At 41.6% G+C, this 23,289-nt stretch overlaps 1 protein-coding gene across 3 annotated transcripts; it reads right to left on the bottom strand.

Moving 5' to 3' along the window:
* Nucleotides 1–14,024: 14,024 nt before the first annotated feature.
* FUT10 (fucosyltransferase 10) lies at nt 14,025–22,472 on the bottom strand. Of its 3 annotated transcripts, none has more exons than XM_083352148.1 (5): nt 21,961–22,472; nt 20,361–20,639; nt 17,823–18,114; nt 15,831–16,666; nt 14,025–14,910 (listed from the first exon to the last, which is right to left on the bottom strand). In XM_083352148.1, exons 2-5 carry the CDS (start codon nt 20,439–20,441, stop codon nt 14,686–14,688), a joined length of 1,434 nt encoding a protein of 477 aa, XP_083208274.1. In that variant the 5' UTR covers nt 20,442–20,639; nt 21,961–22,472; the 3' UTR covers nt 14,025–14,685. The 3 variants fall into 3 exon arrangements, with proteins under 3 accessions (XP_083208274.1, XP_083208273.1, XP_083208275.1); XM_083352147.1 differs by having other exon boundaries at nt 20,361–20,642; nt 21,965–22,472; XM_083352149.1 differs by lacking the exons at nt 20,361–20,639; nt 21,961–22,472 and adding an exon at nt 18,519–18,539.
* Between the last annotated feature and the right edge of the window lie 817 nt (nt 22,473–23,289).

Below are 23,289 nucleotides of genomic sequence, written 5' to 3'. Positions count from 1 at the left end.
AGAATCTATTGTCTCTTTAACATATATAGCTACTCCTCTTTTTTGTTGTTGTTGTGCTGATGCATAATAAAGTTTTCCAATTTTTGAATTTTCCAAAAATTTATGATGTTGCAGACAAATTATATCAATGTTAAATTTCTGTAGTGGCTTGAAAATTCTTTTTCTTTTTGATGGGGGGGGGGGTTCAGTCCATTTATATTCACTGAAAAAATTCCATTTTCCTTCTCCATTTTGATTTACTCTTGTTGATCTCGTAATCCTCTGCTCTCTTACTATTCCCTCATCCTCTTGATTTATCTTCTCTTTTTCTTCTTCCACTTGTGTCATTGTTTGCTCTATTGTTTGTTCTGTCTGTTTCTGGCTTCTTCCATCCTCTTGTTGATATTGTGTTCTTTCTCCCAGAAATGCTCTATACCTTTCATCAAAATCCTGAGCCTTCCACACTGAGTCCAATTGATATCTTGTATTATTCCAATAGATTAGAATCCCTTCTGGCATCAGCCATCTAAAATTTACTCCTTTTGCAATCAGCTTTGTAATCAAAAAATGATAGTGTCTTTGAATATTCCTTATTCTCTTGGGAAACTTCTTCAATACTACTATTTCTTTATCTTTGTATTATAATGGGCCATCTCTAACTCTTCTTAATATCTCATCCCTTGTTGTTTTCTTCATAAATCTTACATAGACTTCTCTGGGCAATTTGTGTTTCCTGGCGTAACTTGAATTCATTCTAAATATTCATTCATCAACTTCTTGCTGCATCTCCAGTCTTTCAATTTTCAGGGCCTCTGCATTGGCTTGTTCTAATCTTTCATTCTCTGGGATTAGTGCTTCAATTTTTTCGCAGTCTCTTCTGATTAATCTTCCACCTTCTGAATTCTTTGTTTATTTTTATGAATCATTTGCTGATGAACCTCAAATTGTGTCTTTATATCAAGCATTTGTTCATTTAGCTTATCAAGATTGCTTTTTGTTTCTTGATGATACTTCAGCATCATTTCTTGCATTAGTTGCAAAGTTGTGTGCATCTCTTTTTGGAAATTGTTTGCCTTCTCTCATTGTAACATTGCTTCAATAGATCCTTGACTTGCTGGACCAGATGTTCCAGAGGAGGGGACAGAAGCAGGTGTTTTTTGTAATGTTAGTAAGATTTGATGCATTCATTGTTCAAGGGAGCAAGTTTTGTAAATCCACAGGAGAAAGAAGAGGAAAAGAGGAAAAGAGAAAGAAAAGCAAAAAAAAAAAGCCAACTGCTTTAGGCTATAATTCAAGTTTAAAAAGGAGCCAACTGCTTTAAGCTATAATCCAACATTAAAAAAAGAAAAAAAAGACCAACAGCACAAATCTAAACTACATATTTCTGTTAGTTCATAGATGTAAAAAAAAACCCCTCTGTCTCTAAATAAATTCTATAATAGTTATGTCTAGAGTTAAAAGATGCAGTTTAAAGGTTTCTGACCTGGCAGAGATGGCAAAGATCTCGGCTTATTTGAAAGATCACTCGCAAGAACGTTATATTATGGAGTGGAGAAAATGGATTGAGTATATCCAGAACAAATATGGGACTAAATAGTTTCATGTAGCATTTGAATAAGTCTTCCTTTCTTTTTTCTTTTTTCTTTTTTTTTTTTATATTTAATATTAATAGTGTTTGTAGTTATCCTATAGGGACGTGGTGGCTCAGTGGGTTAGGACGCTGAGCTTGTCGATCAGAAGGTCGGCAGTTTGGCGGGTCGAATCCCGAGTGCCGCGTAGTAGAGTGAGCGCCTGTTACTCGTCCCAGCTTCTGCCCACCTAGCAGTTCGAAAGCACGTAAAAATGCAAGTAGAAAAATAGGGACCACTATGGTGGGAAGGTAACAGCGTTCCGTGCGCCTTTGGCGTCTAGTCATGCCGGCCACATGACCACGGAGACGTCCTCGGACAAGCGCTGGCTCTTCGGCTATGAAACGGAGATGAGCACCGGTCCCTAGAGTCGGAAACGACTAGCATGCATGTGCGGGGGAACCTTTACCTTTTTAGTTATCCTATATGAGCTAGAGAGCGATAGATTTTAGAGATTATGGTTGTTAGCATATGGATGTTCATGATTGTTTTTTTGTTCTTATACCTTGTACTTAGCTCTGGGAAGTCGGGGGGGGGAGGGGTAGGGAGGGATGGGTAGGGGAGGGGGAGGGGGGATTGTTAAAGATAAAATGTATGTTAAAACTTTTCAATCAAAAAAAAGATGCAGTTATTTAAAAAAATCTTATTTTTGTAAAGTCACAGAATGCTTTTTGTTTAGCACAGGTGTTGTTTCAAGGTCATCACTCTTCTTATTCTTTCCTCATTATTGTAGTATCTTCCTTCACCACTACATGTCCTCATTATTTGTAATATATCTAGTAATAAAACTCGATTTAATAAAATGCTGTTTCACAACAAAGTAAAACAAATCTTTCCACCTCAAACAAGTTAGCCAAAAAAAAATTTTTTTTTTAATCAGTCTCAAATCTTTTCTGTTTAAAGAGTTCCCTCGCTCCGCTTGGGTCAACTGCCGCTGGCTCAGAACTCCCAAGGTTTCCCTTCCACCTCTCCAAGGTGACTTTCCGACCTCTCAGGATCTCCAGACAAAGCGAAATTGGACTAGGAAACCGGAGCTCTGGTTTCTTTCATCAGTGTCGCCATGACACCTGGGGTGAACTCCAGAGAAGCACAATTACAAAGCACAGAGGATAAAACAGCAAAGTACACATTCTGGACAGAGGACCACGGGTTTGAAGGAGGGGTCAAAGTGGCCCTTTATGTTCAAATTAAATAAGGTAAAGGTAAAGTTTCCCCTGCACATGCGTGCTAGTCATTTCCGACTCTAGGGGCTGGTGCTCATCTCCATTTCAAAGCCGAAGAGCCAGCGCTTGTCCGAGGACGTCTCCGTGGTCATGTGGCCAGCATGACTAGACGCCAAAGGCGCACGGAACGCTGTTACCTTCCCACCGTAGTGGTCCCTATTTTTCTACTTGCATTTTTACATGCTTTCGAACTGCTAGGTTGGCAGAAGCTGGGACGAGTAACAGGCGCTCACTCTGTTACACGACACTCGGGATTCAACCCGCCAAACTGCCGACCTTCCGATCGACAAGCTCAGTGTCCTAACCCACTGAGCCACCGCGTCCCTTAAATAGCCTTCTCTAAACAGAGGGAGAGGGATGTGACAAGACAGAGGGACTGTTTACAACGCAGTTGTTACAGCAGTCCTAAGAAGGCTCCATCCCCAATTGCAGTCTGATTCAGGCGACTCTGGGCATCAGAGTGCTAACAACCAGATGACTGCAAAGAATATACATCCTTCCATTCCATCATTCAGTTAGAACTGAAGAAGAAGCTTGGATGAGAAGCGAAATGTTTTCAAGGAAAAAAAACCCCAAGAAAGTTCAGATGTCTTTTAGAAAAGCACCTTTGGGACAACCATGACCTGGATGATTGAGAATCTCCGTAGTCAGATAACCCAAAGTGTGCTAATGTTAGAAGAAGGTTTGATTTTGCTGCCCTTCTTTGGGCCAAGTTTGTCAAATGTCCCATGTACGTACTCTTTATTCTTCCTGGATTTTTTTTAGTTCTTATCCCAGGGATGGTGTAGCATAGTAGCATACGATCAGGTTTTCAAATGATGTGTCCCTAAACTTCCCCTTTAATAGCATCCAGTTTTTAAGGGACAATAAATACAAAAAGATACAATAAATTAATTATTCATAGTTTCCTCGTATGCATTTGATTTTTTTCAGCTGTTTGCTTTTTTTTTTTTAGAAAAAATCATCCAATGCAAAAATGGCTGTTTTGATGTTGCTTTTTTTTCTTTAAGGTAAAGGTTCCCCCGCACATGCATGCTAGTCGTTTCTGACTCTAGGAGCCAGTGCTCATCTCCGTTTCAAAGCTGAAGAGCCAGCGCTTGTCCGAGGACGTCTCCATGGTCATGTGGCCGGCATGACTAGATGCCAAAGGCGCACGGAACGCTGTTACCTTCCCATCGGAGTGGTCCCTATTTTTCTACTTGCATTTTTATGTGCTTTCGAACTGCTAGGTTGGCAGAAGCTGGGACGAGTAACAGGCGCTCACTCTGTTACGCGGCACTCGGGATTCGACCCGCCAAACTGCCGACCTTCTGATCGACAAGCTCAGCGTCCTAACCCACTGAGCCACCGCGTCCCTTTTTTTTCTTTATCTTGATGCATATATACATCAAAAAGAACCCCAAAGTTTCCACTCAGCCACTTTTATCATTAGCAACTCTTCAGCCAAAGGGTAGATTGATGCACCTGAATATATCCTTCCACAGAACTCTCAATCTGTTCTACTTTTGGTGTTGTTTTGTCTCTTTACAAGTGAAGCCACCACACAAGGGAGCAAAACAAAAATTCAAGATATCCATTTATCTCTACACAGAATCTTGCTATTCAGAATTGCGTCAATAAACCCAGTTATGTTTCCCAAGTCCGGGGGTGGGGAACCTTGGCTCTTCTATGACTTGTGGACTTCAACTCCCAGAATTCCTGAGCCAGCATGGATTAGTCTAATGTTCCATATTCAGAAATGAAATATTTGGATTGATCCATGAGAGAAACAGCAGGGCAGGGCAAAAACCAAAGATGCATAGACTGCAGCAACTGTCTGAGCTATGATAGTCTTGCTTATTTACAGGGGTTTCTTTTGCTGGGGGTGGAAGGTGGGTTTGCACTGATTTTCTACTAATTGGCAAAATACTCACTGATTATGATTCTCAGTGCTATTACTGACCATGGGTATGGGTAGATTAATAATTGCTTAAAGTTACTTTTTACAACCTGAAGCCTATAAACATATGGACAACATCTTGCCTGAAAGCATTTTCAATCTGTGTAAATTATGGGGACAAAGGGGGGGGGGGAAATGTTAATTGGTTTTGAAGTGTATTGGAAATTATTTGCAAATTAGTAGGCTGCTGGTGTGGCAGCATTCATTAAATATGTAATGTATTGGCCTTATATGTTTAAATCACTTGATTTATGTCTAACTGCTTGTTTAATGGCTGACCTACTTTTGTTTGTTATGTAACAGTTGCTGGGCTGAGCCAGGCTTGCTGTCTCCAGTCTGTTAAGTAGGTTTGGGTGGGAAACTGCTGCTTTAAATCTTTTGGTCGCCGCCTAGAGCCCAACCATATAAATAGCTGTGCAGCAGCTATTAGCTTGCTTCTGTTATGTTCTGACTCTGAATAAACTTGTGTCGCTCAATGCCTGCAAGAACTGAATACTTAACAAAATGTAAGGAGTTATAGTTGTACTAATTAAATAATGGCACATTTTTATTGTTTATTTGAATTTATTAAACACCTTTGGACTCTGGGTGGTATACAAAACTGGATAAAATCATAAAAACAGATAAAAACACCAAATGAGAAGGACAATCCAGACTAAATTATCTTAGAAACAGCAAAAGCAAAGAAAACACCAGTGCTAGACAAATAACCCCAAAACTGGACTAAATACAAGTTTTCAAAAGCTTTCTAGAACTCTAGGAATATTAATTAATACATGAGCATTTTTTACCTATTTGTCATAACAAGGAGAAAACAGAATGGATGATCTTTTCACTCAATCTGAGAATTCAAAGTTTTGATCTTCTTGGAACTTTTCTTTGAGCAAAAGAATCAAACTATACTTTTAATTGGGGGTTTATGTGTCAATTTAAGAACCAAGGTATGGTTTGAGACATCATATATAAGGAGACATGCAAAAGATTTCAAATCTGAAATGTTTTCAGCACAAAATGCAACACCGCAGAGAAAAAGCTAAACAACTCATAAAGTTATCAAAAAAATTAAGGCTATTTCAAATTTGGAATATTGAAGCGTCTACTATAAGATTTTGGAATTCAGCATAGAAATTGTTTTGACTACAGCAAGTCATAACAGAGTTAAGAGACCTTATGATTTAAATTGACTAAAGTTGAGACAGAAAAAAACCCTTTCCTTTCAGATTGGAATGGGGCCAGAAATCAGTAGCCACAATAACAACTTTATTAGTAACAATGCTTCTATGTGATTGAAAGATTGATAAATAAATAATGTGAATTAAGGAATGACAGGTCTGAAACAAATTTTGCTTAATGGAATCGGAAATATTAAAAAGTGTGAATTACAAAATAGACAAGGCATTCAAACTGGAAATACAAAACTGTGGATTACAAAATAGAGAAAAGTTAAGAAAAGATAAAAAATGGGAAGCACTCTGCCATCAAAATATCTAGTGAAATATCTAGAAGCATTTCCACTTCAAAGTCTCAGAGTCCCATAAAGATCCATCCACTCTTGACTCCATTTTGTCAGCCACCCCAGAAACATGCTGCTGTCACTAAAGTTTCTGGCAACTGAATAAAGAGTCCTCCCAGATGGCTTCATTTGTAGCAAGTAGAAAATCTCTGCTAGCTCCATCAATTTTTGTAAACATTCCTCTCTTGTGGGAATCAATGTAGTCTTCCATTTCTGAGCATAGAATAGTCTTGCTGCTGTCAACATCTGACCGCCATCTGGTCTGGACTCCTGAAGTATCCCTCCTTCTTCGTTGCCCCTCCAGGGCAACTTTCCTACCCTTTGGGGTCACCAGGCCAAATGAAATCGGGCTAAGAAGCCGGAGCCCCAGCTTCTTCCACCCATTTCGTCAAACGCCAAACCAGAAGTCACTCTGAATATAAAATATTAAACAATGTCCTGGAACATTGGAATTTTTCAGTCTATTAGAATTTTGGCTACATCAGTCTTTAGGTACAAGAAAAAGATAGGAATGCTGGCTGGGAAAAATTGCAGCACCTGCTGTAAAATCTTGGACTTAAGAAATAAGTTCACTTTTAGCCTTTTGAAGTAGCTCTTAATGGAAAAACTGATCAATATGATTCCAAGACATTGTCAGTCATGATTCAATTTGTTGTTGAAACAGTGATTCACTTTACAATGGAATTGCATTATACAGATACATTGTGATGTATTTTGTTTTACTTTCCTTTTAGAGCATGTTATTTTTTTTCTTCTTTTTCTTCTTTTTCTTGTATTTTAATATATCAAAATAATAATGATATTTTTTAAAAATATGGAGGGCAATAAGTTGAAGAAGGCTGGTTCATGGCAAACTGGAAATACCTTCAAGTGTGTTTTAAGAAACTATTGGAAGCTACTTGCATGCATTTAAGCTTCTTATAATTTAATGCAATATGTATCTTTAATATATAAAAAAAGAACCTATAGCTCTATTTTACTCAGAATTAGATACACTTGAGTGTACTCATTTCAGAAATAAATTACATTTGCCTAACAGGAAGAAGTGCGTGTAAGTGTGTGATTTTTGACTCAGCTGCTGGAAATATACTTCATTAAACTCAGGGGGATGTCCTTTTGAGTTGACACATATAGGAGTATAGTGAAAATCCAATTAGTTAAAGTGCCTTCTGTGCAATCTGGCATGGACATTATTTCTAAATAGATTTCCAAAATGCCAAATGACATTGTGTACTTATTAGGAAGCGGCTACACTTTCTTTGGCATGTGTGTGTGTTTGTATGTTTAAAGATGGGCTGATGGTCCAATAAGTTTAAATACTGGTAAAATTTAATATTATGTGCCATCAAGTCAGTGGTGATTTTTAGTGACCATGTAGATAGATTTTCTCTATTATGATTTGTATCTTATGGCTATTTCAGATCTTCTAATGGGGTAACTATTACCATTGAGTCAGAATTTAACTTTAAACCAACCAAATATACTCATTTAGGATGGAATTTCTTGTACATAATTTCAGCTGTCTTGCTATACAGAACCGAACAATGGCCAATTTTGGAGACCACAGCAGAATCTCCATCACAGAAATCAGCCTTTGCAGGGCTAATAGCAATAGCAATAGCACTAGTACTTATATACCACTTCATAGTGCTTTACATCCCTCTAAGCAGTTTACAGAGTCAGCCTATTGCCCCTCAACAATCTGGGTCCTCATTTTACCCACCTTGGAAGGATGGAAGTCAACCTTCAGCTGGTAAGGATCGAACTGCTAGGAGTCGGCAGAATTAGCATGCAATACTGCATTCCAACCATTGTGCCACCACGATTAAGGGACAAACCATTCTTTCTATCCATTATTAATCAAAGAAGTTGAAGAGAGAAGGTATTTTGGAACTAAGAAAGCCAGCAGGCCACTTTAAGGACAGAAATGAACAATGTCACCTTGCTCTATTGCCAAAGATTGAAGCTGCTGTGGTATGGGGAGGTATTCCTAACGTTTTGGACTGTGGCACTTCTTTTTGTGACCTAGTTTTTAAAGTTCCTGGTTTTAAAAGTGGCTGATGGGTAAACCTTGATTAGGATATTTGTTTTCATGGCAGCATACTAGTGCCAAATGCTAATGCATTTTTACATCCATCTATGACAGGGAATTTCAAGCTGCCAAGTTTTCACTAAAACTGCTGATGCAGAGAGAATTGGCAACGTAGAGAGATGCAGCAGAAATGCCCCCCCTTTCCTTCTTTGAGGCCTTTCCAATGAGGTTGACCAATAGCAGATATTCTGCCTTTCCATGCAAGCGGGTAGCTGCTCGTCCTGGACAAAGCGCACAGTCAGCAGGAATGTGATCAACAGGAAAACACTTTGGGGTATGTAAGTTTATTTGCTCTTGATACTGCCAAAGCATTTGCTGCCAAGTTGTCCCCATTCTCTGTATAAGAGTGCCATCACTCTGAACAACTAACACCTACATATAGTGCCAAGCCTATGTCTGAGCCTGACTCGGAGGAAGGCATGGAGTGCTTTGTTGAGGGTGTCTGTGGCTTCGGAGGGCTGTAGGGAAGAGCAGTCTGAGGCAGGCCAGGGCCCTTCATATGTGGAACAGGGAAGGCAGAGTGCAGGCGAGGAGCAAGCCCCCCCCCACCTGATCCTAGAGCAAGGAGAGCAGAGAGGAGGAGAGAACAATGGAGGGAGGCTCAATTGCTTGGGAGGAGAGCGTCCTGCCCCACAAGGCACACCTGGGGACTAAGATATAAATATCCAGGAAGTTATTACAATGGACACGTGGGAAAAGATTTGGGTGAGAAACTTAAAATTTACTCAAGCTCAAAATCTAAGAGAGAACTTTTACAAAATGTTTTATAGATGGCATCTAGATCCTAAAAAGCTTGCAAGTATGTATCCGAATTATCAGCCTAAATGTTGGAGGTGTGGTGATGAAGATGCAACATATTTTCACATATGGTGGACATGTAAGAAGGTTAAGGCTTTTTGAATAAAAATCTGGTGGAATATGCAGAAGATTTTTAAACAGAGGATAAAGTTTTGTCCGCAACTTTTTTTGCTGGGAATAATTGCAGACGCTACAGTTGTGGACACCAAGCTGATGTTGAACTTAATTACGGCGGCAAGACTTTTGATAGGCCAATATTGGAAGAAAGAGGAGTTGCCGACCATAGAAGAGTGGACTTTAAAGGTTTCCGACCTGGCAGAGATGGCGAAGATTTCGGCCTATTTGAAAGATCATTCGCAAGAACGTTATATTATGGAATGGAGAAAATGGATTGAGTTTATCCAGAACAAGTATAGGGTTAAGAAGTTTTATGTAGCATTCGAATAAGTCTTCTTTCGTTTTTCTTTCTTTTTTTATTCTAGTTTTTTATATATATTTAATATTGTTAAGGTGTGTTTTATCCTATATAAGCTAGAGAGTGATGGATTTTAGAACTTATAGTTGTTAGTATATGGTTGTTTATGATTGCCTTTTTATATATATATATACCTTGTATTTAGCTCTGGGAAGTCGGGGGGGGAGGGGGGGTGGAGGGAGGGGGGGAGGGAGGGAGGTTGGGGGGAGGTAGGGGGGGTACAGGGAGGGGGAAGGGGGGTTTTTAAAGGAAAACTGTATTTTAAAACTTTTCAATAAAAAAAAAGAGTGCCATCACTCTGAACAACTAACACCTACATATAGTGCCAAGCCTATGTCTGAGCCTGACTCGGAGGAAGGCATGGAGTGCTTTGTTGAGGGTGTCTGTGGCTTCGGAGGGCTGTAGGGAAGAGCAGTCTGAGGCAGGCCAGGGCCCTTCAGATGTGGAACAGGGAAGGCAGAGTGCAGGCGAGGAGCAAGCCCCCCCCACCTGATCCTAGAGCAAGGAGAGCAGAGAGGAGGAGAGAACAATGGAGGGAGGCTCAATTGCTTGGGAGGAGAGCGTCCTGCCCCACAAGGCACACCTGGGGACTAAGATATAAGGAGACGCTGTGGGGTGGGGAATTTGTTGGGAACAAACGTGTTATCTTGAGATAGTGAATTGTGCTCTTGTCTAACCTGGACACTTTGAAATCCGGACCGGTTGGTTTCCTGCTTCACAACCACAGAAGACATTTCTAAGTCTCTCTTTGCAGACTGCAGGCAAGCCGAGAACTAAAAGGACTATTTACGTTTTTGTGTTGTCTTGCCTATGTGTGCATTTGTTGAACTCTTGCCAGCTTATGTGGGAGCTTTTGGGGAACTTGGGCAGTGATTAAAAGACTGTTTCCCTTGCCAGTTGACTGCTTTGCCTTCGTTTGGGACCCTGGGTCATCACATTTAGTCTGTATCATTGCCAGCTTTATTTCTAGCAAGGGGATTTTTTTAAAAAAATTAGAGCTGTTGGAGGTCCAGCCGGTCTGAGTCTGATCGATTGCAGTTAAGAACCTTTACGAGGTCTTATCTCACAGCGATGGAGGCAGCGAAGTCCAATTACTTCGCTGCCCTCATCGCGTCCACAGATAATCGCCCGGCCGCCCTGTTTAGGGTGACTCGCTCCCTCCTGAATCAGGAGGTGAGGGAAGAGCCCCTGCAGGGTCGTGCCGAGGAGTTTAGTCAATATCTGGTGGATAAAATCGCTCGGATTCTGGCTGGTCTGGACTCCAACTGGGCGGAGTCTGATGATGGGGAATCGAGCGGTCTTGGGAACATTACTTGGGAAGAATTTGATCCTGTGACTCAGGAAGAAGTGGATAGGATCATGGGGAGGCTGAGTTCCACCACGTGTTTATTGGATCCGTGCCCCTCCTGGCTGGTTTATGCAGCTCAGGAGAGGACACGAGGCTGGCTCCAGGCAGTAATAACTGCTTCTTTGAGAGAGGGTAGCTTCCCTGCCACCTTGAAGGAGGCGGTGGTGAGGACCCTCCTCAAGAAGCCTGCCCTGGACCCAGCCATTTTGAATAACTATCGTCCGGTCTCCAACCTTCGCTTTTTAGCGAAGGTTGTTGAGAGTGTGGTGGCACATCAACTTCCTCTGTTCCTGGAGGAAGCGGATTATCTGGACCCCTACCAATCAGGCTTTAGGCCCGGGTACAGCACGGAGACGGAATTGGTCACACTGGTGAATGATTTCTGGCGGGCTCGGGACAGGGGTTGCTCCTCTGTCCTAGTCCTATTAGATCTCAGCGGCTTTTGAAACCATCGACCATGGTATCCTACTGCGGCGCCTCAGGGGGTTGGGAGTGCGTGGCACTGTTTTACAGTGGTTCTCCTCCTACCTCCTGGGTCGTTCGCAGTCGGTGTTGACGGGGGCAGAGGTCAGCCTCGAGGCCTCTCGTTTGTGGAGTCCCTCGGGTCGGTCCTCTCACCCCTCCTGTTCAACATCTATATGAAGCCGCTGGGTGAGATCATTCATGGTTTTGGGGTGGGGTATCATCAGTACGCTGATGATACCCAGCTTTTTATTTCCACCCCAAATCAACCCAGTGATGCCCTTGCCGTGATGTCCCGTTGCCTAGAGGTGGTGAGGTTCTGGATGGGGAGGAACAGGCTTCGTCTCAATCCCGACAAGACCAAGTGGTTGTGCATACCGGCATCTCGGGTTGTCCACTCTATTCCATCTTTAACTATAGGGGGTGAGATGTTACCCCCCGTAGATAGGGCTCGCAACTTGGGTGTCCTCCTTGACTCAGCTCAGTTTAGAAGATCATATAGGAGCTGTGACCAGGGGGGCTTTTGCCCAGGTTCGCCTGGTGCACCAGTTGCGGTCCTATTTGGACCGAGATGCCCTACGCACAGTCACTCATGCGCTCATGAACTCTCGGATAGAGTACTGCAATGCTCTCTACATGGGGCTGCCCTTGAATACCACTCGGAGGCTCCAACTGGTGCAGAATGCGGCCGCACGAGTTGTGATGGGGGTCTCCCGATATTCCCATGTAACACCTCTGCTCCGCGAGCTGCATTGGCTTCCAGTTGTCTTCCGGGTGAGATTCAAGGTGCTGGTGATGACCTATAAAGCCCTAAATGGCATGGGCCCAGATTATTTACGGGAGTACCTTTTGTCGGCATTAACTTCCCATCGTCCTGTGCACTCCCATAGAGAGGGCCTCCTCACGGTGCCGTCGGTCAGGGAATGTTGACTGGCGGCCCCCAGGGAGAGAGCATTCTCTGTGGGCACGTCTGCCCTCTGGAACCAGATTCCTGTTGAGCTCTGGATGGCTCCTGACCTTCGCTCTTTTCGCCGCGACCTGAAGACTTGGTTATTTGAACTTGCTGGCCTGGACTGAGGGATTGGGGTTTTAGATTTTAAATTCCAAATTTTAAATTTTAGAACGTGTTTTATTGCTTGGGCTACTTGGTTTAATTTATTTTAATTTTTGTATATTATGTGCTGTATATTGTGTTTTAATTGCCCTGTACACTGCCCCGAGTCCTTCGGGAGAGGGGCGGTATATAAATCCAATAAATAAATAAATAAATAAATAAATAAATAAATAAATAAATAGCCTTTTAGAATTGAGTTTGTTGAAGTTCTCCTCTGTGTGTGCATGTGCGTGTATTAAATTCAGCCGCAGAGACGGCAGTATCTACATTTCTGATGGGTCCAGCTTAAGCTGTGGATAGTTGCAGGCATTTTGTTCAATTTAGGCTTCCTTTACTGAGGCTGTACAGAAGCCTTTCTTGACATGAGGCCCTGCAGACATGTTAAGGCTTCCCATACTGTAATCCCGACTCCATAAAGGCTGTGGAGGTTGAGGAATTATAGAAAGCATGAAGTTTAAGCCATCTGAAGGATATCAGGTTCAAGCCAGCAGAATCCTAACTGGTTTGCTGACTCCTATGACTTTGTAATGCATGCCCGTATCAGGTTTTTTTTAATGCATGGGCTTATTTATTTCTGTATTTAATGAAGACTTCACAATCTTAGAACCAGGAAAATTATTCAAGTGAATAACTCCAATACTAATTCAAGCTCTGTTGTTAACATCTGTCATTGTGCATCTTTTAATCCCACAGGCAACAAAGCTAAGAAAATATTCCACCTAAATATGGGTGGTAAGGAATAACGAAGTTCCATCATCTGAGTTGACACTTGGGTGAGATAGTCTTTCTAAGATTTCCTTGCTATGTACTTCCTTTCATTTTGTTCTTGCCATGGCTCTGTACAGGTAATCCTCAACTTACAAGCCCAATTGAGCCCAACATTTTTGTTGCTAAGTGAAACAGTTGTAAAACAATTGTTGTTAAATGGGTTTTGCCCCATTTTACAATCTTCCTTGGCACAATCACTGCAGCTGTTAAGTTCGTAACACAGTTAAGTGAATGTGGCTTCCCCATTGACTTTGCTTGTCAGGAGGTTTCAAAAGGGGATGATCACATGACCCTGGGACACTGCAACTGTCATAAGTATGAACCAGTTGCCCAACATCCGAATGTTGATCACATGGCCATGAGGATGCTGCAATAGTCATGTGAAAAAGGGTCATATATCACTTTTTGTCAATGCTGTTGCAACTTTGAACAATCACTAATTGAACAGTTATAAGTCAAGGACTACCCATAGTTCTTCTTTCCACATACACACACACACAAATACACACATCTCTGCCCATTCCTTTGAACAAGACAGTTCATTACTTCAGCTACTTGTAAATATGCAAGAAACATAGGAAACATGCTGTTTCTGAGTCAGAGCACTAAATTCAGTCAGACATCTTTTGTAAATGAGTTTGAATGTAAAATCTAGCAGAAACAATCAGAGGCACATGAAGAGGGACAGGCATGGATTTTATTACATTCCTGTATTAATCTACACATGTTAAAAATGTGTCTTAGTAGTAGCAGTAAAAACATATGTTACAAGATTACTACAGTAAATAGGCCAGAGATTCCCAACCTTTCCCGTTTGGTGGCCCGGAGTGAAAGGGAGGAGCAAGAAAATTTATGCCCGCACGCACACATGCGCAAACAGGCCACTCACTCCCCGGCAGCGCTACCGCCTACATACATGCACAAACAGCCACATGCACCCATGGCGCGCTAGTGCCCACGCAATGTTGCTGGCGGTGCTAGCACACACACACCCCGCACATTCGCAAATGGGGCCACTAGCAACCACGTGCATCTGCAAACGGGGCCACTAGCACCCTCGTGGCGGCTATCCCCCTTGCGGCATCGCTAGCACGCACTCACCAACCAACCATTCCAGCGGCCCGGTGGTCACTAGGCCACGGACCGGTATCGGGCCGCAGCCCAAAGGTTGGGGAACCCTGAAATAGGTCGTGATAAATAGTCAGTAAATACACATTTTCATACATCCAGTGGTTAATTAAAAATGCTTCCTGCTTTATTCTGAAACACTGGATTTGGCTACTAGCTTTTTCGGGTTGCTGCTTTTCCTATCTTGAGGTAAGGACTCCTTGTTGTTTTTTTTTAAACTAGTCTCTAAAAACCAGAGTCCAAAATTCCAGGGCTGTGAAATTCCTGTTGTTTTCTACCAGCTGCTGCAGTGCCCGAGCTTCTCTCTTAGATTGTTCAAAGCTCGATCTCCACACCTCCTGGAGAACAGTTCTCTGCACACCGAGAGGAGAAAAAGCAAATGCTTGAGGACTGGGGCAGCTCAGGTGGTTTGCTTCTACCTTCCATCTTCTTGGTAGCATTCCCTGATCAAAAGATAAAAAGACAATCTGTGTTCATTTGTTGTAGGGTTTGGGAGGTGCTGTAGGGTTGGTGTTCTCCCACTTCAAATACTTTGGTCTTCTAGACCTACCATATAGAATTTAGCTTCAGTGTCTCAGGGACGGATGAACCACCTATTAGAATATTAGGCGTGAATAACCAAGACAAGAAAGCCAGCCTGATGTAGTGGTTAAGGCAAGGGAGGCCATGAGTTCTAATCCTACCTTAGGCATAAAGCCAGCTGGATGACCTTGGGCCGGCAACGGCAAACCACCTCCAAGAAACTGCAGAGATTGTCTTGGAATTGTCCAGAGTCAAGAGTGCCTTGAACTCATTGAAACATACAAATGAAAAAAAAAACCCCAAGAGAAAGACGTTTGCCAAGAGCAAGGATGGACACGTTTGAGGAGGAGGCAATCTTATTCTTTCTCTTCTTCTCATCTTACAAAACAAAATAAACCAGTAAAGAGGCAAGGATCCATCGCCAATGGATCTCGAAATTTACATGGATACAAAGCAAATATCAAAACAAGAGCTTACAACAACGATCCTTTGATGTATTGGTGGTATATGTCTCCAGAGAAATTGTCTAGAATGTATAAAGGTAATTTAAATGTTTTGTGAGAAATATGAACAACAAGAATGGACACCTTTGGATGTACATCCAAAAAGATGGGAGAAAAGACAAAATAATGGACATGGAAGTAAGATGAAGACAATGTGCTCTAACTACTTTCTGCATTTATGGATCGCAGAATGACTCACGAAGCAATATCTTTCTGCAGGAACTCTGTAATTCTGCAGAATTTGTTTGCCTCTGTTACACTGATTCTGCCTGAGAATCAAAAGACAGCAGTTGACTTAATGATGACAAGTCACTAAGGAGAGACATATTTATGCTTACCTTGGCTTGCCTCCTGATATTTTCCCATACCCTGGTGCACACCATGCACTCAAAGGCATCTATGTAGTTGTCCTTCATAACATCTTGCACTCCCCATGTGCGCTCTTTGATAGCAGCAAGCAATTGTTTGTTGGAAATGTCGCCTTTCAACTTCCATTCAAGGTAGGCCACGTATTCCTGGTCATCTGCGTCCAAAGCTTTGATATACTGAGCCAAGTCCCTTGGGTGTGGGAAATCTGTGATGAGAATGGCACTCTTGTTGCTTGGAAGCCAGTCTTCAACAGTGGGAGAGCCATAATAAACAGGTACCACTCCCAGCTTTAATGGCCTCCAGAGTTTTTCAGTGATATAATCTTCACAGACGGAATTCTCAAAAGCCAGGATGAATTTATACTGAGCAAGTATTTTGTAAAAACTATCGCTGTCCATGGAGGATGGATTCTGGAGATGCTCTGGAAGATCTCTATTATGCAAACAAGCCCCGTAGGAATCAACTTCAATGTGCGCCATCAGCTCCTTTATGTAGCTGTCTCTGTCAGAGGGAGGGTCACAATCGGATTGTACATAGACCAGCGGCGCAAGTCTCTTCCGCAAGCTGTTCTTTTTCTGCAAAGAAACTGTGTACTTCAGGGACTTCAAGGCCTGAATACTTTCAAGATACTGGGTGGTAAGCGATAGGTGTGAGTGGCGGCTGAAAGTGGCTGTGTGGTTGAACAAAGTGATGGCAGGGGCTTGGAAAAGCTTGTAGTTGTTTTTGGGGGACTCCTCGTGAAAAAGAGCCCAGTCATGGAAGCTTGCACGGGGCAAAGGTAAGCTGTGTATGCTGAAATCAGTACCTGGGTGTTGAAAAACATAACATATTCCTTTTAATTAAATTCAGTGGACTTAGTTGCACTTTCTTCAATAATACAAATACCATTATCAAGGTAACGTGATCATCGCCAATAAAGCAGATATTCTCCAATTGTAAGAGTCATACTAATACAGTGGTACCTTGGTACTCATTGTTAAGTGGTTCTGGGAGGCACGATGAGTTCTAAAAACTACAAGTGCCAAACAAATTTTCCTATAAGGAATAATGTTGTGAATCACAAGGCAGCTAACATCAACTAATTCTAGCTTATGCGCCGAGCGCCAAATGAAGAATGGGTACTGGGACAAAAATTTTGCATCAATATGCTTTCAGTACCAAATTCAATAAGTTTCCAAGCAGTTGAGTACCAAGGTACCACTGTATTAAAAAATTGGAAATGGCATCAGAATGACAGATTTGAAGGAGAACAAAAATCTACTTTGGGGGGGGAGAACAAAAAAAAACTAAGAGGAGGAAGAGCTCTGGAAATAACCCAATTGGGACTTAGCCTGCTCAGTGGCCATGAAATACTGACTGTTCAGGATGGAGAATAATAAATAGGAAATAGGAGAGAGGAAGGGTCTGTACAGAGAAGAGCCCTTGACATATGATCAGTGGCTTAACGACCACTTGAAATTAAGACGGGCCTCGAACGGATGCTGTACAACCCATAAAGCACTTCTGGCCATTGTAAAATGGTGCCCACCCTCCCAAGATCCCATGACCACATTTCAAACACTCAGCAGCTGTCTCGCATTTACGACTAGTTGGAGTGTCCCACAATTATGTGACCATGATTTCACATCAATGTCTGGCATTTTTTTAAAAAATTAATTTCGCCCCCCCCCCCCAAAAAAAACCCCACCTATTCAGAAGAATGGTTTTGCACTTACAACCACATGCAAAAAATGTCGCAAACTCAGGTCTAGCCACATAGGTGCTTCCTCTTATGAGCGCAGTGACCGATGACCAGAAATCCTGCCCTAATAGTAATCATAGGTCAAGGACTAAGTAAATCACCATATTCCCAGCTGGTTCCACTTTTTTCCACGTACAGAAATCAATGTGTAAATTAAACAAGAAAAGGGGGAGTAAGAGATTACTCAATAGCCCTTTCAAAACTTTAGCCATTCCCTTACCGTAAAAAAGAAAGGCTCTAGTCATAGGATTGTGTTGGTAAGTCCTGTTAATGGTGAAGAAGCAAACATCCTCGCCACACTGAGCCCGCCTTCCAGACTCTCCTGTTAGTGGAGACCACCACAGCAAGATGGGATACGTGCCTTTCTGCAATTTCTTTCCTGTACTGGGGTCAAGTTTGGGTCTTTTGAAAAACAGAGGATATTTCTGTAACTTATCTTCTCTGGAAGCATCGCTTTGTGAAACTGAGTTTTGTGAGGTCAGCTGTTCAGACTTGCCCAGTTCTACAACCACCTTTTGAAAACAAAGGAAAATCAAGAGTTACAGAAGGCTTGAGAAATAAGCCATGAAACCTTGTGCGCTGATATTGATTTGAAATGGGCTTAGACTTTCTAACGAAAGCTAGTTTGGTGGAGTGACCAAGGTAACAGGCTAGAAACTGGGAGACTGTGAATCCTGGTCCTGACTTAGGTGCAAAGCCAACTGGGTGGCCTTGGACCAGTCCCTCTCTCTGAGCTCTAGGACACAGACAATGGCAAGCCACTTCTGAAATGTGCCATGAAAACTGCAGGGACTAGTCTATCACTGACTCAGAAGGAACAACCTACCCACACACACACACACACACACACACACTGTTCTAACCATGTACTCAGTGAGGCTATGATAAGCATATTATTTCTGAACTGTGAACTTACTCTGTCCATGCATTGGCCATATCAGACTATCGCTCTCTAGTCTGTGAAGCTCTTTTCTTCACAGTTTCCAGAAAATCTGTAAAAGATCATTTTATTTAATCAGGCTTTCTAATGAATTCTAGCAAAATTTTGCTGCCATTCATACTGGAAGAGGGTTGATTTCTTAGCTGTACTTTTTGTTTATTCTTTTGTTCCATTTATAATTTTAAGTCTTTTGAGTGGGGCAGGCTATAAAAACTATAAAAAACAACAACAACCAAGCAACCAAACTTACAGAAAACAGTTTTATTCAAAAACTTCTAGGATGCTTGTTTCCTTCTGGAAGTTTTTAAGAAGAGACTGGACAGCCATTTGTCTGAAATGGTATAGGGTTTCCTGCCTGAGCAGGGGGTTGGACTAGATGACCTCCAAGGTCCCTTCCAACTTTTATTATTATTATAAAATTTTTATTCACTAAACATGAACCTCAGTCAACTGAACATTCAAATTGACTGGCACTAATGGTTGACACAGGTTGCAGCCAGCATCCTAGGTATCAACAAGGTATCTCCTTAAAATGTAAGATGTTCCGAGTAGCGCAATTTTTTGTAGCTTTGCCGGACTTGTTGCAGGAAACTGCAATTTCTTGATGTATTTTGCAAAGTTTTTGGACATCGTTCCCAGTACCCCAATAACAATGGATATCACTGTTACACATTTCATCCATAAATCACGCAGTTTCAATATTATTATTGTATTATTGTATTACTATTATTATTATATTACTACTACTACTACTACTACTACTATTACTACTACTACTACTATATTCTAGCTTTTAGGAATTTTCCTGGTCTGTATACCATGATCTATCCTGTTCTCCAGATTCCCCATCCTTGGTGTAATATTTCTAGAGGGCTAAAAACTAACACAGAAGCTAGGAAGTCTGTTATCCCCATCTCATCTGGATTGAAGCCTACAAACAGCAGATCATAAATTTAATTTCATTATAGTACTTCATATGAAAAAATGTAGCTTTCCACAGGACCCATTTGGAGGAATTCTGACCCATTACAGAGATACCTCTAATCTGCCTTCTCCTTTTTAACTGCATCAGCTCGGAGTCTTGCAAGAGGAACCAAGCTGTGACATTATAAGATAGAATAATTCATGACAGCAGAACCAGAATAATGAGAATGAGCATATTTTTTTACTCATGGAAAATGACTTGCCCTGTATTTTCTACTCTGCGCACACAGGTATTCCTCGACGTATGACCATAATTGAGCCCAAAATTTCTGTTGCTAAGCGAGACGGTTGTTAAGTGAATTTTGCACCATTCTACAAGCTTTCTTGCCACGGTTGTTAAGTGAATCCATGCAGTTGTTCAGTTAGTAACACGACTGTTAAGTGAATCTGACTTTGCTTGTCAGAAGTTCGTAAAAGGTGATGACGTGATCCTGGGACACTGCAACCGTCAGAAATATGAACCAGTTGCCAAACGTCTGAAATTGGATCACGTGACCATGGGGTCACGTGATCAACAGTCCTGTGAAAAACAGTATGTCACTTTTTCCAGTGCCTTCAAACGGGCACGAAACAAATGGTTATAAATCAAGGACTACCCGTTTTGTCTTTTTACTGGTGAAAACCAAGCAGTAGTGAGAGACCAGTAGAAAGGAACAAAGATTTGGAGCATTGGAAAAGCACATAATTAAACCCAAAGCACCAGGCTGAACCCCAAAGTTGATATGGCAATGTCCCCATTCCCTCTCCTAAAGTTTTACATTACATAGCTATTCCTTCCTCTCCTGGGGGCATTTCTGAATATATTCTCAGCTCCATCCCAAGTATCTTTGGTACCTGGAAAGCGATCAGGAGAAAAAAGAAAGCCATAAAGCAGAAGCAAGATGCCCAAAATCTTTTCTTCTTAATTCTTTTCATGCCTTATGATCAGGCATACAAAGTTTGGGACTCAGGGATCCTTAACATGTCCAATAATTGGTCCAATGTATTCTCCCTAGAAATCCTTGTTCTTCTCGATTGTGGTTATTGGTGGGAGAAGTGGCAGCAAACCTGAGTTGATCCTCGACCTTGTATTACTGTAGCTTCCTCGGTCAGGGATTCCTTGGAATTAATGCACTGCTAAATGAAAAGATAGAGTTCAGAAATACATTCTTCAACCTATGTTGGCGTAAGTGCTAGGAATCAGTTCCCAGTCTTCCTGATATATGTGTATGATCACATCCTCACCAAAAACTTTTGAGACCCACATAAACCAAGAGTTAGCAACACTGTGCTTGGGTACTATGGCACATGTGTCCCTCCCCAGGTGGGACCCACAGGACCCCAACATTAAATACAAATTATGTAAGACCCAAAGCTTTTGAGACTGCCAAATCTCTAGAATATTAGCAGGCCAAGCCTGTCCTAATTTTAATTTAATTTAATTTGAAGATATTTAGCAATAGTGGATTACAAGCCACAAATTGGGAACTATTGTTCTACATTGTATTTCCCTTCAACTGTAACAAGGACAATGTGTTCTTTAGTATATGAAAATTTAAGTAGGCTAGAATAAGATTTCACATATGGAATTTAGCTAATTTTGTCTTTCTGCAGAAAATAAGGTATTCAGTAATTATTGCAAATCTTTTGAGGCAGTGAACAGCAGCAATATGCTTTGTTCTATAGAGTAGATACAATAATGCTACATAATATATGCAAATTCACATTCATTTGCATCACAAAATTTGCATAATTGTAGGAACTGATCTGAGGCATCTATAATTTTCTTTTTTAAAGCAAAGAACACACATCTAATATACAATTTCTAAGGCCTAATGGAAGTGTAACAAGACAATTATAGAATCTCTTTCCCAGAAGTCTTAAGGATAATATTAGCACTAATGTTTGATCGAGGTTTGTAAGGTTTTTCCTTGAAAAGTGAAGAGAGGATTGGTCTGAATAGAAAACCCTTCCAGGACCAACTTTGCCTTTGCAAAAAAAAAAAAAAAGTCGTTTCTTCTTCTCCCTTTAAATAATACTTGAAGAAACGTTAAAACAAAGCTTAGAACTAACAGGAGCTTTAAACTGCATGCTATTGTAAAAGCTTTTGCTATATAGGTAAATAAACAAAAATTTAAAAATTAAAAGAAAGGGGGAAATGGTTGTGCTAAAATAGGCCCAAAGTTTTTCTTTTCTTCTTTTGTTAAAACATGAGAGGCGGGGCCGTAACGTTACATTGGTACTTTTAGTTCAGAAGAGTTAATGTTACGTTTTCCTTTTATTTGTTACGTTTGGGCTCGTTTCCAACTGCAAATGCCTCACTGCATCGCAGAACTCGAGACCCAAAGGACAGTCTTTCTTTTAAAGATCTACAGGCGCCTTTTTATGCCTTTTGCTGATGTACAAAACCAACAGGAAAACTATCGCAAATGCTTCCCATACGAAATAAAGATACTCACCCAAGTCCCCGTTCTTCCTCCCGGTTGTGGCGAGGCGCTTTTTTTTTTACTTTCAATTTGTGCCTCTACTTCCCTTGGGTCGACAGTAAAGTCTGCGGCGGATCGCAGCGCTCCTCTCCCAATAACATCCCTACGGAGGATCAATTAGGAGAAGCAGATCCCGGGATCCGCCTTCCAGAGTTCTCCGAATCCCACTTTGGAAAAGAACGTTCCTGGGTTTGTGTGAAGGAAAGTTGGTTTGATCGCGCTCATCGTGGCGTCGTTTCGATGGAGACAACCCGTCTCTTTCCGAACGTCCCGACCGAAAGGATCTCCGTCAAAATGAGGGGGGGTGGGGGGTAAATTTGGCAGCTAATTGATGCGGTTTCTAGGGGAAGGTTTTGAGCTTCCCATTTGGGGAGCGCATTTTTTTAAAAAAATAAATAAATAAAATAGCGATCGCGGTTTCGACAGCCGTTTGCAACGCGCTTGCCAACTCGCTTTTTAGCATAATGCAGCAGTCAGAGCTGCGTCAGACACATTCGCACGCTGCCCGAGAGTTTGTATTTTTTTTAAAAAAAAAAGGGTTAAGGTGAATTAATTGCGTAGAATCACGTTACAAAACTTTAACATTGTTTTTCTTGTACAAATAAGTGCCTGCCGCTGTTGAAAACTTTAGACAGAGCTATTGCATCCGACTGCAAAAACTCCTTATGACCACAAGAAGGCAGTGAAGACATGATACCTTGTACTTTCGCTCGTTGCTGCCATCTACTGGTCAGAGCAGACGAGAGCCCCCTCCCATCACATTTCACCCAATACTTCAGAGCTGAACAGAGGAAGTTACATAACATCAATTCTCTTCCACATTTTACTTTATGCTCTCCACTTTTAGCTACAACTATAGACCAGTGTGGAGAAGCTTGGGAGCAAAGATTAAAACCTGTGTGCGTAGAACAGAGATAGCCAGGTTCTAGCCCACATTCAGCCACTCTGTTTGTCTACCTCACAGGGTTGTTGTGGACAAAGTAAGGGCAATGAGGCGGTGCCACCTTGATCTTCCTAACTAAACAATGGATCACACAGCTAAATAATTATATAGTTAATTTCCTAGATAGGCAAAATCAACTTGGCAATTATATCAAATTCTCATGGGCAGGAATTTCAATGGAGGAGGCCTGTATCCACCTTGCTAAGCCAACCTTAGGCTTCTTTTGTCACGTTTGCTTGCTTTCCCACATCAAAATGGCAGTCAATTGCATTGAAAGGGACTCCAGGAAAGGAAAAGGGTGGTTCAGGGGCTACTTATGGCCCTGAAACCAAGCTGCTCAACCTTGATCTTTGTT

The sequence above is a fragment of the Vipera ursinii genome (genome assembly GCF_947247035.1).
Source record: "Vipera ursinii genome assembly, chromosome: 2".
In the NCBI taxonomy this organism is placed as follows: domain Eukaryota; kingdom Metazoa; phylum Chordata; class Lepidosauria; order Squamata; family Viperidae; genus Vipera; species Vipera ursinii.
This window is presented reverse-complemented; position numbering and strand designations above follow the sequence as displayed.

Coding starts and splice junctions, on each gene's coding strand:
- FUT10 (XM_083352148.1), bottom strand. CDS start 20,441: ATGAAAAGAATTAAGAAGAAAAGATTTTGGGCATCTTGCTTCTGCTTT. Junction 16,667..17,822: donor TAGAGCCTTTCTTTTTTACG/GTAAGGGAATGG, acceptor TTCAACACCCAG/GTACTGATTTCAGCATACAC. Junction 14,911..15,830: donor ATATCAGGAGGCAAGCCAAG/GTAAGCATAAAT, acceptor TCTTTTGATCAG/GGAATGCTACCAAGAAGATG.